The following is a 14,346-nucleotide window of genomic DNA, read 5'->3' on the forward strand; positions in this document are numbered from 1 at the left end:
AAGTTTAGTTCCATATGTATTGTGATGATAGTTGCATCTATATTTAAAGCTTTCTGTCACTGAAGCACTCTTGGTGTTGTCAGATGTCTATTGGACTGGATGATCTGCAACTTCTTGCAATTGAATGTCAATAAGACCAAAGCAATTTTGGTTGATTCATAGCACCAGCTTAAGCATATTCACTTGCGCAGATTATATTTGACAGATAGTTACCTTCAGCTGAACTCTGTGGTTAGAAGCCTTGGTATACTCTTGACAGTGAGCTTAGAGTTGATGCCTTATGTTTATTTCATATCCTGTTTTTGCCTTCCTAATACTGCATGTGTATGTCTACATTTAAATAAATTCACAGCTGAAGTACTAGTCAGTCCACTTGTTATCTCTGGACAGAATGTTGTGATGAGTCAATTTCAGCATTTAAAAAATGATGCGTTTTCCCATTTAGGCAGTTTTAATTTCAAAAGCCATCTAATCGGGATTTTTTTTTTATCAGGAACTCCTGGAAAAATGTCTGTCAAAGCCTAACAACAAGAGGAAATGAAAGAAAAAAGTAGAGGATAAAACCAAATTTGAAAAAGTATTATTCCTTTTGGAATGTTTTCCTGGTATTTGACCAGTTTGCTGTCCTGCGGGAGAATATATTCAATAGAGGTGTTTTAACCAGTTATATGAGTGTAAGTTAAAATCCTCTGGATTCTGCAACGAGACTGTGCACAGTGTCATCAAATACTGATGTGTGTGCACCCCCTATAAATCTTGTAAAGAAAGGCTTTTTTCCAGGTCTTTTCTTGTAACAGTTCTAAAATAGTTTGGTTAAATATACAGTTTAATTCACTGATTTGGTGAACTGATCCTGCTTCTGGTGAATTTATCAATATTGAAACCTTGTTTGAGGCATACTAACAAGAATTTAACTTCTGGATTATTTAAAACCATTTCCCCATGCAGGCTCCTGGTCAGCTTTAAGTAGCATCCTGATTTTGAAGAAAAATTCAGTTATTTAAGACCAAATAGCTTGTGCGTATAAACCGTTTCCACTCACTTCCATTTCTGTTTTTAAAAGCCAAAGGTAATTTTCCTATAGAGCTTCAGGAGCTTATAAAAGGGAGATTTTGGAGGTTTTACTTCCTTTTCTCAGTGAAGAATAGGAATGCAGCATCCTTGAATTCTGATATGAAGGAACTAAACATAAAATGCATAATAAATAGGAACATTTGTAGTTGTGTATTTGGCTAGACTGGCATGCTCTGCTGAGAGGGCAGAGTTGACTTTGTATTGTTGGCTATGGTTAGGTACCAAATCTCAGCCTAGAATTGCATTGGATTGGCCTCCTTCTGAAAACAACAGAATGGTGGAAGTAAAGGAAACTCTCCTAACTATGAATGGTAGATAAGCACTTTCTTTTTAAAATCATCGTAATAAAGTCTCTGACTGTACTGTTACTCAAGTCAGTGAAGTCAGTGGCTACAATGAATGGCCCTAAGCCTTTTAAATATTTTTTTCTTTCTTTCTATAAAATGCTCTTTGGTCTGAGAACCAAAGATGTGTGAAAAGTGCCACTTTGAAACCTACACAAATGCCAGGGTTGCAGCTTGCCTCTATCTTCTTGTGCTCTTTTTCTTCAAGCTTGCAGCCAAATCGCTTAACAGGCTTGAAATACAGAGGTGGGTAGTAGGTTTGAGTTTACTCAGAGGTGTAAAGTTCTGATAGCTTAAAAACTTTAGATTTTTCCATGTGAAGATAGTATAGGATTTGAAACATGGGAATTCAGAAATGTGAATAGTCATTTAATCATAGCAGGTAAAATATTTTTTTACTGTGTGGATCTTTTGCATTTGCTATAAGATAATGGGCATACGACCTAAAACAACATTGAAGTTTTTAAGTAACTGTAGCAGCTGTGTAAGGTAGTACTTATTTTCTCCTGTACTTTGTAAGAAAGAGAAATGCATTTGGAATTGAGACAGCGCTCTAGCTGAAGCAGCACCAAGCTCACTGGCAAACTTATCAGAAGTTCTTTTACTGGTAGGGAAGGTGCCATTTCTTTCTCAAGTGTTATGCAGATAAATTATCTGAGCTGGCTTGTCCTTCTGGATATTATTCTTTAATTTTCACACTCCTTCATTCCCCCATCCCCCCATCCCTATTAACGTGGTTATTAACATCTTTTTGGATCTATTTGAGAACAAGATCCCAGACAAATTCCTCTTGACATATTCTTGTTCTCATATGTTTGTTACATAAATTAATTTTATCTTGCCAAGCTTTACATCTGCCAGGTTCCTTCTGTGTTCTCTCAATTTTCATTCCAAAGAGGAAAATCAAAATGCAAAGAGCAAAAAACTAAAAGTGAACTCTTTTTAAGTTAGGGTTGTAGTTTTGTCTCTGGGAGGAGTAAAAATATATATTAAAAAAAAAAAATCACAGGGAATTTTTATACATGTATGACATCTGCCCAAACATCCCCAGCAATGGCACCACTGCCAAAATGTACTTGCACTTCAAAAACATACAATAGTGTTTATTCCTGAACTATCCATTCAGCTAAGCTTTTAAATTTGAGTTTGTCTGCACATGGTATGTTATGTTGTAAGGAGTGATGAGCAATGTAAGACAGTATGAGCAGGCTGTGCACTGGTGTCAGTGAGTGTAAAGTGTGGAGTAGGAGATGGGTGAGTGTGGCGTGGAATCCTGATGCATCTGCAGCGCTTAAGCTGTGGAGTCTACTGCTTCTCTTTATTTTCTAAAGCAGTGGTAAGGTGGATGACAGGGAGAGATGGCCTGAAGGCTTGGGAAGGGTAGATGAATTTTGGGATAATCTCTTTATGTTATTCCTTGTTTGTGTTAATGGTTGCGAGAAAAACAGTCCTTGGGGGCATGGAATCTGCTCCCACCTGTATGCACTATGTTTATTTTATTTTTTTTTTCAAAACTAAATGTGAATGTAGTAAACTAAAAAGGATAAATAAAAATTAATAGAGTAATGCAAAATAAGAAGAATAAGGCAGAACTGATGGGTAGAAAAGGTGCCCTTCAGACAGCTGTTCAAGATGTGTAAATTCCATACTTTATTTACTGAAGAAAGTTGTTGAATTGTGGCACAAGGTTGTCTGCCATTTCTGATGCATCAATTTAGGAGTGCATATATGCCCAGATTTTTAAAAACATGTAAAACGCACCATTATGCTTTTTGGTTGCTAGCTCTAAGTAAATCACAACTGAAAGTAAACTTGGATTTGTGCTAATGGTTTAATCCTATTTTTTTCCCCCAAATTCCATTTGTCTGCTTTGTGTTGCTTAAGTCTGTATCACTGACCTTTCCTTTTTACAAAAATTCACATAAGAAATATTAAAGCTGTGTGGAAGCCTTTGTAACTACAGCTTCAGCAAGATCTGCAATTATGCAAGAAAATACCAAAAAACATACCTGTGCGTGTCTCATCTCTTTGATATGCAAAACCCCTTTACTGTATCTTTTATTAACTGTTATGCTTCTCTTTCACGCCTGCTTTCACAGAGCAGAGGTATGAACCCACATGTCCCCCAGTGGCAGAATATGCTGTATATCTTTATATGAGCAGGCAAAAAAGAGCATATTTAGACAGGTTGAAGGTGAAAAAGATTTCTATACTCAAGTTTCTGATTAGACCATTATAGCAGCATCACTAATTCCCCCCCCTTCCATCTATTGTCTCCCTCATCTGTTGTCATCAGTGACCACTGTTGATTTGTTGACTCTATTAAAGTATTCAAGGAAGCCACAGGCCTGTCATTTTGGTCATAACCTTAATCTGTTTCCTCACCTTGGGAGAAAATGTGTTAATACACTGTCTGTTTCTATAGAATGAACTCATAGAAAAAGTTCCTGATGCAACAAATCTGCAGTACGTTTAGAAGAAGAAAAGTGTTTCTGAATCTTAGTTATTTTAACAGATAGCAAGCTGTGTTTAGGTAGCAACTTTTATAAGAATCATACCAAATTAAGTGACGGTAAGCAATTGTAACAGTATGTTGTGTAGTAATTTTTGAGCTGGGTGAGTTGTATAGCTAGCTAATTGCTGTTCATAAAGCACTTTAAAATTCTTCATGTCATGTATCACCTTCTTTATAATAGTAAAATTATTTCTATTTCTGCAAAATTTATTACTGTGAAAACAGAGCTTATTTAAAGGATAGAATAATAGACTTGTTTGAGTTTTCTTACAGTTTATTTTGTGTTCACTTATATGGAGGAGAATTTGCTTGTTTCTTCATATTTGATAAACAGGCTTCATGTTTTAACTTGTATTTAATTTTTAAATTTAGCTTGCATTTGCAGCTAGCTAAATTTGCACTTTTAACTTAAAAATTACCTCTTTTCTTTTTTTTTTTGTTTTTTTTAAAACTTTAGTTTGCACATACCTACTATTTGGGAGAATCTTGTTCACTGTCTGGTACATATCAATCCTGGAACTGCATCTTTTTCATATTATTAGGAAAGAATGGTGTCCATTACGTGTGCTCATATGTATTAAATTTCCTAGTATTTGTCTGAAGATAAATTTTTTGGTCCTTGTCCTTGTTTTATATGTTGTTAATTCTCACCCCTGCCATCTGAGACTTTCTTTGGTGGTATAAATAGCCTTAAGACCTGAAGTTACAGTTGAAGTGTTTGCCATCACTAAGTTGGCTGGATAACTACATAGGCCAGAGTTGGTATCATTTGGCTTGAATGACTGGAAAAGATTTTTCTTTTTCATTTTTGGTGCCAGTGTTCTCTATGCTGTTGAAGTTCTCATTTATGGCCTGTGAATCTGGGAAGAAATCCATCTGGTTTCTTCATCTCTCTTGCTAGACACTGTGATCTAGTCATTAGTAAAATAGAGGACGAGAAGAAACTTTAAGATTGAATTGTATTTTATGGTTCCTAGAAGCTGTGGTAAGAGTAAAAGGTGTGTATTTTTAAGAGTAAAAGGAATGTATATTTAACCAGTAGAAGTTAGTGTTGTCCTGAAATAACTCACCTTAATTTATCTGTAATATTTTAAAAAAATTTGCCTGTGACATTAATATTGGAATAGGAAAAATGGCCTAGAGGAAAGATGGTACTTATTAAAAAACAGCTATGCCTTTGAAACATACAATAATCACAAATTCTGAAACATTTAGGGAAGAGACTACTGCATCTATTGGTTGTATGTCATTCACTGCAGTGGAGTTTTGATCTCTGGTTAGTGATCTTGAGCTCTGCTCTATTTAGGTATTCTCTGTTCTTTTAATGGAACAAAAAGAAATATTTTCCATGTCTCTCATATTAATGTTAAAACTTATTTTTGATGGCAAAATCTTACTGATGCAAAAAGATCATGGTGTCCACTCAAGAAGAATTCATTTATTTTGGCTGAAATGATGCAATTCAGTTCTGCATGGAAGAGACTAAATTTGTTTCAGTTTCCTTTGAATATATGTAACAGGACATTATGTAGCAGGATGATTAACATGCGTGAAGAAAAAGTGTACTTACATAAATGTGCCAGATGTCACACACGTATGTTGCAATGTGTGTGTGTTATTACCTGAAAGCCAAAACTTTTTAGGGGAATTCTGAGGCTCCAATCTACATTGTTTTTAGCTTGGAAAGTGCAATTGTAGCTCAAAAAATGGGAATCAATTTAACTGTGTCTTTTATTTGATACTCAAAATGTGCCTCTTTGTCACTGAAGAGGAATATTAGGCTTTTTTTTTTTTTTTTCAAAAAGCATATTGATAATTTTTCCTGAAATGCTAAATATTTTTATTATACCTGTTATGCTGTTTATTGATATTTGTTATACTATTTATTTATATATTTTTATCCCATTGTACATTATACCTGTAGATAACACTAGAGTTCAAGGTGTTAGAAAAAAAAAAAAAAAAAAAAGAGAGAGCAGGGAAAAACCATGGTATTCTTCAATCAATGTATACAATGAGTGCCTTTGGGGGAAATGCAAGTTTTTGTATTCAAGGAGCAGCTATACAAAATCATGGAAAAGAAATCCATGGAATACTATTAAATGTGTAGAAACTATGGCTGGCTGATGAAGTCTGCTGGTGGTTTAAGATTCAAAGAGTATTCAGGAGCAGTATCATCCATCCTTACCATGCTTTGGAATGCTCCCCTGCTGCTTTTTGCTATAATTAGTTTCTTGGTCTTAGTACCACTCCTCTGAAGTGCAATATTTGGTTGTGATGCTGCCTTCCCCCCCCCGCCCCCAGATTACTCCAACATAATGGAAGCTTGCGTTAGCAGTTAAGACATGAAAACACTGTATTTTCTTTACATGATAGCTCTGCCCAATCCAACCCAAGTGGCAAAATTCATGTAATTTTTTCATGAGTAGGGTCTGAGTAGCACAGATTTTTAGGTGAGGAAATAAATGCCTTTTCTGTCCCTATCTCATTTTATAAGCAGAAGCTTATCCTTCAGTGTGTCCTCCTTCATTCTGCACTGGTGACCCATAGGGTAGGGAATTGCACCTAGGTAGGAAGTAGTTGGATGTGGGGCTCTGATGTGCAATTTGCTTGTGATGGAAGACCAGAAGAGCTTCAGTCAGGATGCCCTGAAGGAACTTGCCTATCAGCTCATTGGCCCGGGACCTCTCATCTTTGAAACTCTTCTGGATCACAATAAGAATGCTATTAGAGAAAAGATTGTGGATATCTTTCACCATCTTAGTTCACCATCAAATGGATTTTCCATTGCTTGGAATTGGTATTAGGTTCTGCATTGGCAGAAGCTAATGTAGTTGCACAGTGAATTTATCTTAGTGACTAATCCTTGCCACCTCCCTGTGAGGTGATTTGCTAAGTATTTGACAGATGGGGAAGCACGGGAGGGAGAGATGGTTTCAGAGCTGGGATTAGAGTGCTGATGTCCCAGGCTTCTGGTCCTGTGCTTTGCACAACCACAAAGCCATCTTCTACCCATCTTCTCTTGCTATCTTGGGGCAAATTCCTATAGAACATTATTAATAAAGACAACAGGGGAAAAATCCTGTTGTCCTAGTCAGGAGTAAAATACATCTTTTATTTCTGTGGTTTGTATGCAATTTAATGCTAACGGTCAGGAGACTTTAAATAACCACATCAAACAGCCAATTTGGTGCCAGCCTTCCTCCTTATTTAGTTTAGTCTAAACTGACACCAAACTTTGAGACATTCCTCTCCTCCCACAGTGGAGAGCCGCTGGGATTTTTATTTTTTTTCTTTATACCACACATGGTTTCCCTCCTACATTTTCCTCCCATGTCAGATATTCATACCCCTTTAATAACCAGCAGGGGCATCATTACATTGAGCTCCTGCCAAATGCATAATGACTGCTGCCTTTGCCTCACACAGTCACTGCACCACTGATATCCAGTTCAGCATTGTAAAGTGCTTAGGGCTACCTTGGGGATGTGCTATATTAAACCCAACTATTCTAAATCCTATTTAATACAAAGGGATTGGTGGTGGGTGAGGGGGATTTAAAATTGGCGTTAGTCATCTATTTTCAATGAGTAAAAATACCTGGTCATTTAGGGCCCAATTCTGTCACTCTTAAGTCATAAAGAGTCCCAGTGATTTTAGCAGGGGGTGCATGGAGGTGAGCACTGTGTTTACCACTGAGGGAGGCAGAATCGGGTCCTGTAGAAGCTGTAGCTGAGACGGTGAGTTTGCAAGGAGCTGAGGGGGGTAAGTGTGCCCATTCCCCAATTCTGCTTACAGATGTTTGACAGTGAACACAGGAAAGCAGAAACATGCTTCATATCTGACTAAAAATAAAGGTACTCTTAAACTTGTAAAAGACAACATTTTTATTTGAATGATATGACAGAGCTGCCACAGGAGTGTTACCTGCTATAAAGAAAGCTTAAGAATTATTACCTTTATTAGACCAGTGACACTGAGCTTTAGCCATACATTTCTAACTTCTGTCCCTCTACAGAGACAATTTTCTTTTCTTAAATAAACTGTCATGCTAGTGTTAATATATTGTTGGCTCCCTCATACTCTGAGAATACTGCTGATATAAAACATGTATATGTTAGATTGGTAATAGTATCTTTAGTGTAGCTGACTAGAACAAATGTGTTTCCCTCATGGCTGTGCTAATGTGATAAAGGAAAATTGGCTGTTCATCAGCTTTTGGCTGGGTAAAGACAGTAGAGATGGAACCACATTCTTTTTTATGCATTAATACCACTGAGAACTTTTCACTAGTTATATTTCATGTGCGGGCATGTTGTGCGAAGATGTTGTAAAACATGAGATAATGCTACAAATAACAAAGTAGAAAAGCCTGTATCTTTTATGATGATAACAGTCAAACACCAAATGACAGTAACAGGCTGTAAAAAATGTGATGCTGAAAAAAATGCAATGTAACCACCATATACACATATACTTAGGCTCTTGCAAATAGGGCATCAGATGTTTAGAGGGCCTTGAATTAAAATTAAATAAAAAACTGTTGTATTTAGGTCATCGATGTGTCAACACAAAAGATAATTTAAAATGGTGAGATGTATTTTGAGTGGCGAAACTCATATGCAATAACTTTTTGAACAAATCTCAAGGCTTAGTAATTATGATAATAGCCTTCAAATTTCCATCAGTGGAAGGGCAATAAATATTCCTGTCTAAATTTGGGAAATATTGACTGAATCTGGAAATGGCAATAAAGATCAGCATGCATCTGTATGTTTGAAAGTGCAGTTTAAGGAGAAAAATTCATCTGTACAATTTTGTGTGAAGCCTAAATAATAATAAAAAAATCCATATATACCCCCATCTCATTTCCTATTTTCTTTCTTAAAATACTGATAGGCTCTTGTTGCCTGAGGCACTGATGCTGATCATCTGAGCTCAGATTTATAGATAATTGTATCCGTTTATCTTGGTCTGAAATTTGAAAGACTTTATTGGTGGAATAGCATTGTGAGTGCTTATATTGTGCTTTTAAAACTGATACTTTTTTCAGGTTCTGGTTTTACTCTTTGCAACAAATTATTCTGGCTTGTAAACCTTCTGTTTGTCCTCACATATACATTGTTCTTATGGAAGCAATTATTCAGGTTTATTTTGTTTTGATTAGCGTGGGTATCAAGGCAGGCTAAAGCACTCTCTTTTTATTTGGCCTCTGTAGACACGATTCACCAGGCATTCATATTTGCAAAATGGAAATAATGCTCTGTAAATTGGCAAGAACGAAACGATGTTTCAGAATTTGAAGGCTACCAAGCTCTCATGTGAAATAAGCCTCATGCATGATAAATATTGCTAAAAATCAAGTGATTTCAGATTTGCAAATAAAACACTTTCTGAAATAACTGAGATTGAGTTTATTCAGTAAACAATTCAACAGAGTTCCAAAGTTTTGAATAAGTTGAAGTTAGTTTTGATAATTAATTTCATTAATGGGAAGATGACTATAGCCATGATGCCTCCAATTTTCATTTTGTATGTACCTGTATTTTTTAAATTAGTATTGTATTTCACAAAATGTAAGGCTGAAAGGCACTCCGGTAGTATTAAACTCATTCTAATTTTATCTAACCTAAACATGAAGATTTTTAATGCAAAAAAGTACTTTGTAAAAGCTCAGAATTTTGTGACTTTGTGGAGCTGGGAGAATGCCATAAAGTATTTCTATGAATGTTAGCTCAAATTTAAAATGAATTGGCAGGGAAGGGAACGCTTGCAGAAAACAGCACCCTGGGGTGCTGGCTGAGTGCACGTTCCTAACCAAGGGTTCCCTCGATGTAAGGGAATTACCCACTGGGTGTAAGGCAGATGTAGCTGGTTCTTATACTTTTCCCTTCAGCCCCTATAGAAAGAAACGTGATGGGGTTAAGAAGGCGTTTTGGAGGGGTGTTAGAGGCCTGGCTGAAACATGCTGCATTTGGTTATCCTGAGGATGGTAGATATCCCCTGGAGGCCTGGATGAGCTGATGTGTGTGAGAAGAGCTCTGACAGCTATAACATGTGCCCATGGCCTGAAGTGAAGTAGCTGTAACCAGCCTCATACCTCGTGAAACAGACCCTTCTCCTTTTCCTCTCTTCCCCCTCCCCACCAGATCGCTGTACCATAGATTCTGCTTTGATTTAACCACTGTGGAAATGTTATACTCTGTGCATCTGCGTGATGATCTTATTAACTGGATTGCTAATGGGTGGATGGAAAAGAGGTTTCTACTTTCAGTAGGTACCGAAAATAAAGAAACGCAGCAAGTAGGTCGAGGTAATGTTAATGGTTAATCAGTGATAGACACAACATATAGAGAAATCAGCGATTGCATAATGAATCACGTTTCACCCTTTGTGTTGATTCTATAGGTGCATCACAGCAGAATTAGTTTCTTCTTGAATGGCTGGGAAGATGACAACACACCTTTTGATTCAAGGATTCTTGTGGGAACAATTGCAGATACTGCTGCTGATGGTACACTGCAAATTGGACAAAGTTGCACAGGTAAATCTTGTAGTATTTTAGGGGAATGCACTGGAATATTGAAAAAAAGATGTGTACGAAGTGGTTAAAAGTGTGTGTGAGTAATTTTAAGTAATCTATATGCTGAGAAGTAGTATCTTCCCACAAGAGAAAATTCCTATTCTATGATTAGGTTTCTCAAAAGATTGGCTGAAAGATAAAAGCTTGATAGGTGATCCTGTAGGTTCATAATTCATTCTGTATGCTACTGCATATAGTTAGGTTTTCCTGTATTCTCTAAAACATAGGTCTGTAAAGTGAAATATTCTATTAATTTACATTCATCATTTTTCTGAGTATATATATGAAACTACTTCAGAATGGGATGGTGTGTGGCCACTAGACTACACTCCTCACCACAGTGAGTCAGGAATAGAGTTGAAGATTTCTGGCTGTTCATGTTCTTCAGTTCTATCCATACTCACATAAACCACTAGCAGAATGAGAACCCCTCAGCCTCTAGTAACGCCTGATAGTGTTACTCTTTATCTACAGCTAGAATTATGTATATACTACAGCATGACATGATCATTGCAGAACAGCTGGGGTGTGTTTTGTTGCTCTCCACAAATTCTTTGCTCTTCAGATGTAAGAACACTGACTATTGCTTTTCAGGAGCACACAGAATTTGAAGCTAACTCCTAAAAATAACTATATGTCACTTAAACAACTTTATTGTGCTCTTGGGCAAGAAAGCCATTCTGTGCCCCATTTCTTAAATGTTGTATTTGGAAATGTGTTTAGTTGTGATTTTTCATTCTGAACACTGGATAACTAATAAATGCATAAAAGAAAGGAATATTTTAAAATGCTTTTTGTCTTTATTGTATAAATTGATAGGTACGGTTGTACCTACTGTATCTCTCCTCTAATTAGAGGTGGCACATGGACTGGCTCATTACTTCTGTCTAATGAGCCAATCCTTGTGCCACCTCTCTAATCAGAAAAGAGATAGGTACAAAATGTTCTTATAAAGTTATTATAAATCATTCTTTTTTATAAAAAAAATTAAGTCACTGCCCTCTATAGTTTTGTCCAGTTCCAAGATGGTTTCATTCAGGAGGGGTAATAGTGCAAGAGAGATCTCTGATTGCTGAATTAAAGGTGCTCTCATGCAGTGCAAATCTGCCTTCTGCTCAATAGATTGCTTATTTATAGTATATTTTCTTAGGTTTAGAGCAATTTGTTGGAAGAATGCAAGATTTTCGATTTTACCCAGTGGCACTTACAAACAGGTAAAGAACCTTTATTTTTGTAAAGTAATAGGAGTGTGGTGAGAAGGAAGAACAAATAACAATATGCTTATTTCCTGAAGTATAGTGCTTTTCTGATGTCTCCTTTAGAGTATTGCTTATGATGACATAGTTTACTGAACCTCATTTCAAAGATGACTTTTAATCTTAAAAATCTTGAGTTAAACTCAACAGTTTAATGTATTTTGCTTATGAACTGTTGTTTAAATATAGCTGGTATATGTAGTAGTACATATGTAGTGGAACTCAACACTCAAAAATAAAAATGTGCTTTCCTTCCTATTGTTATTGTTACTACCTGCCTTAGTAAGCGTTCTTGCAGAGAGCAGATCCGGTTGCTAGATTTCAATGCTTATCAACTATCTAGGTGTTATCAACTCATAACTCTGACATAATAGTGTGTGTTGATAAGCTTAGTCTTGCTGGATGAGACTTGCCAAGCTTTCCCAGAGCTTCATGTAAACTGTGGGGTGAGGAAGAAAGCATAGTGGGCCAGTCCTGCTTAGAGCACTTTAGTGATCGAAGTGATGAAAAGGACAGGCTCTCCAGCTGGTCAGGATGTTGGCTTCATGGCTGTGAGCTTGGGTTCTGTGCTTAGCAGTTCCTTTCTTCTGTTTTCAGCATCCCCATGGTATGAGACATCCATGTTGGGTATTCTTGATGGTCCCCATGCCCCATGCACACAACCCTACCCCGAGGTGCTATCATCTTAACTGTTCTTTGCTTTCTACATTAGATTGTAACCGTAAGCCGCCAATGGCTTCACTAGCTCAGCCCACACAGCCCTTGGCAATTGCTTTGACTTTCTCCATCCCTGAGGCCAAATTACAGTTGCCACTGCAATTTGTGTTGCCCTCCAGCCTCCCTTCCTAGCACATTACACAGAAATGTTACCTTTGTTATCCAGCTCATGCTGGATTAATCCAGTCAATTCAAGCTGGCCAGAAGTAGTCAGGTCCTATTTGTCTGCATGGTGCTTCTGGGTAGGCTACACACAATGACACTCATGACTGCAGACCTTAAGGCTACTTAATGATATTCTTTCAATAAGATGTAAAACACTTTCCTAGGAGCTCAGCTGTCTGCAGGACATTACGATGAACTGAGCTCCTGTGAATTTAAAGTATTAATGTGAATCTGAATTCCAAGTTACATGAAAATCATGTTGGTTGTATTCTTTCCGAGCAATGCTTATTAAATTCTTTGAACTACAATTTAAGTTGGTGAAAAAAGTTTAAAAATTGAAAGAGAAGATATTTTACGAAGTGTCGTGATGTACTGATGTCTCTGTAGATGTAGTTTTATATCCACAAATAACTTGGGTCTAAAATGTTTATCTGGCATAAACTGCAAAGGAAAGTCTTGCCTGCATCTCTAATTAATTTAAGTCTACAGCTGTCTAAAAGGCCCTGTAATTTTAGTTCTGTGGAATTTGGAGTGGCAGCTTTCAAGTATTTATTTAAGTATGCAAAAATTATGTTTTACTGATAAAGTAGGAAAATGGGAAAAGTAAGGTTTTTTAATTTAAAAGTTCTGTATCTTCTAGGCTCACAAAATCCTTCTTTTATACCAGAGACAAGCGGATAGAGATTTAAGGAAACCTGCCTATGTCATTCATATATTGTTCTGCTTGCCTAACTACCTATGTATGTATTTTAGTTGCTGATGTCAGAGGGAACTAAAGTGACTCAATGGCTTTGAAATGAGCTGTAAGAAGCAACTAGAGTGATCACAGACAGGGGCAGCTAAAAAAGTGGACATTTGTATTAAAGTTAGTTGAAAGTGAAAATATTTCTGTCCAGGATTTCTAAGGTGCAAAGTGATATTGCTCAAGCTGGTCTTTTTGAAGGATTTAGGTGCAAACATTCAACCCAGCTGTGGTTACAGGCAATATGCTGATGCTATGGGTATGCTTAAGAACAGCATCCAGATCACTGATTGGAATCAGACATGATACTGTAATAAAATGTTAAGCATTCTTCTCCTTGCATCTAGGTCTGGATTTATCCTGCCTAGCCTTAGACATCCCCACAAGGAGCTCATTTCTCTTGGCTCTGTATATGTCTTTGGAGCTCCATGTATGTCTATGGAACAACCAAAGCAACTGCAGAGTGCTTCTTCTCAAACACCTTCTGAATGTGCCTGCTGCTTACCATTGGTTACATAGGGACCCTGGGTGGCCTGATTCATTGCGGCACTTGTCCTTTTTTATCCTGTATGTAATTACCTTTTATATGCTGTGACAGAGACATTTTGGAAGCATTATCTGGAAAATTTCCTCATCTGCATACACAGTCTGAGTGTCGTTGTCCTGGAAGTCATCCGCGGGTACACCCGTTGATACAGAGGTACTGCATCCCTAATGGTGCTGATGATACCACTAACGACAGAGTGCTGAGGTTGGATGCAGAAGCTCATCCTCTGGATTACATCAATGATAATGACATTGGGACCACCTGGATTTCGACTGTGTTTGCTAATACTGCAGACCTGGATCATGGTGTTACTATCACAATAGATTTACAAAATGGACAGTATCAGGTAACAGAAATATTACATTTGCTATTTATTACATCAAAACTAGGAACATATTTTTGT

The 14,346-nt window shown here is 37.0% G+C and overlaps 1 protein-coding gene across 1 annotated transcript in view; it reads left to right on the forward strand.

Moving 5' to 3' along the window:
• The window catches only part of USH2A (usherin), a 383,410-nt gene that overhangs the window by 21,024 nt on the left and 348,040 nt on the right, over nucleotides 1-14,346 (forward strand). The window contains exons 3-5 of the mRNA XM_082050056.1: nucleotides 10,342-10,477; nucleotides 11,667-11,730; nucleotides 13,995-14,289. Of these exons, the coding sequence (XP_081906182.1) occupies nucleotides 10,342-10,477; nucleotides 11,667-11,730; nucleotides 13,995-14,289 (495 nt within the window). The remainder of the gene's footprint in view (nucleotides 1-10,341; nucleotides 10,478-11,666; nucleotides 11,731-13,994; nucleotides 14,290-14,346) is intronic.

The sequence above is a fragment of the Streptopelia decaocto genome (genome assembly GCF_964273445.1).
Source record: "Streptopelia decaocto genome assembly, chromosome: 3".
NCBI lineage: Eukaryota > Metazoa > Chordata > Aves > Columbiformes > Columbidae > Streptopelia > Streptopelia decaocto.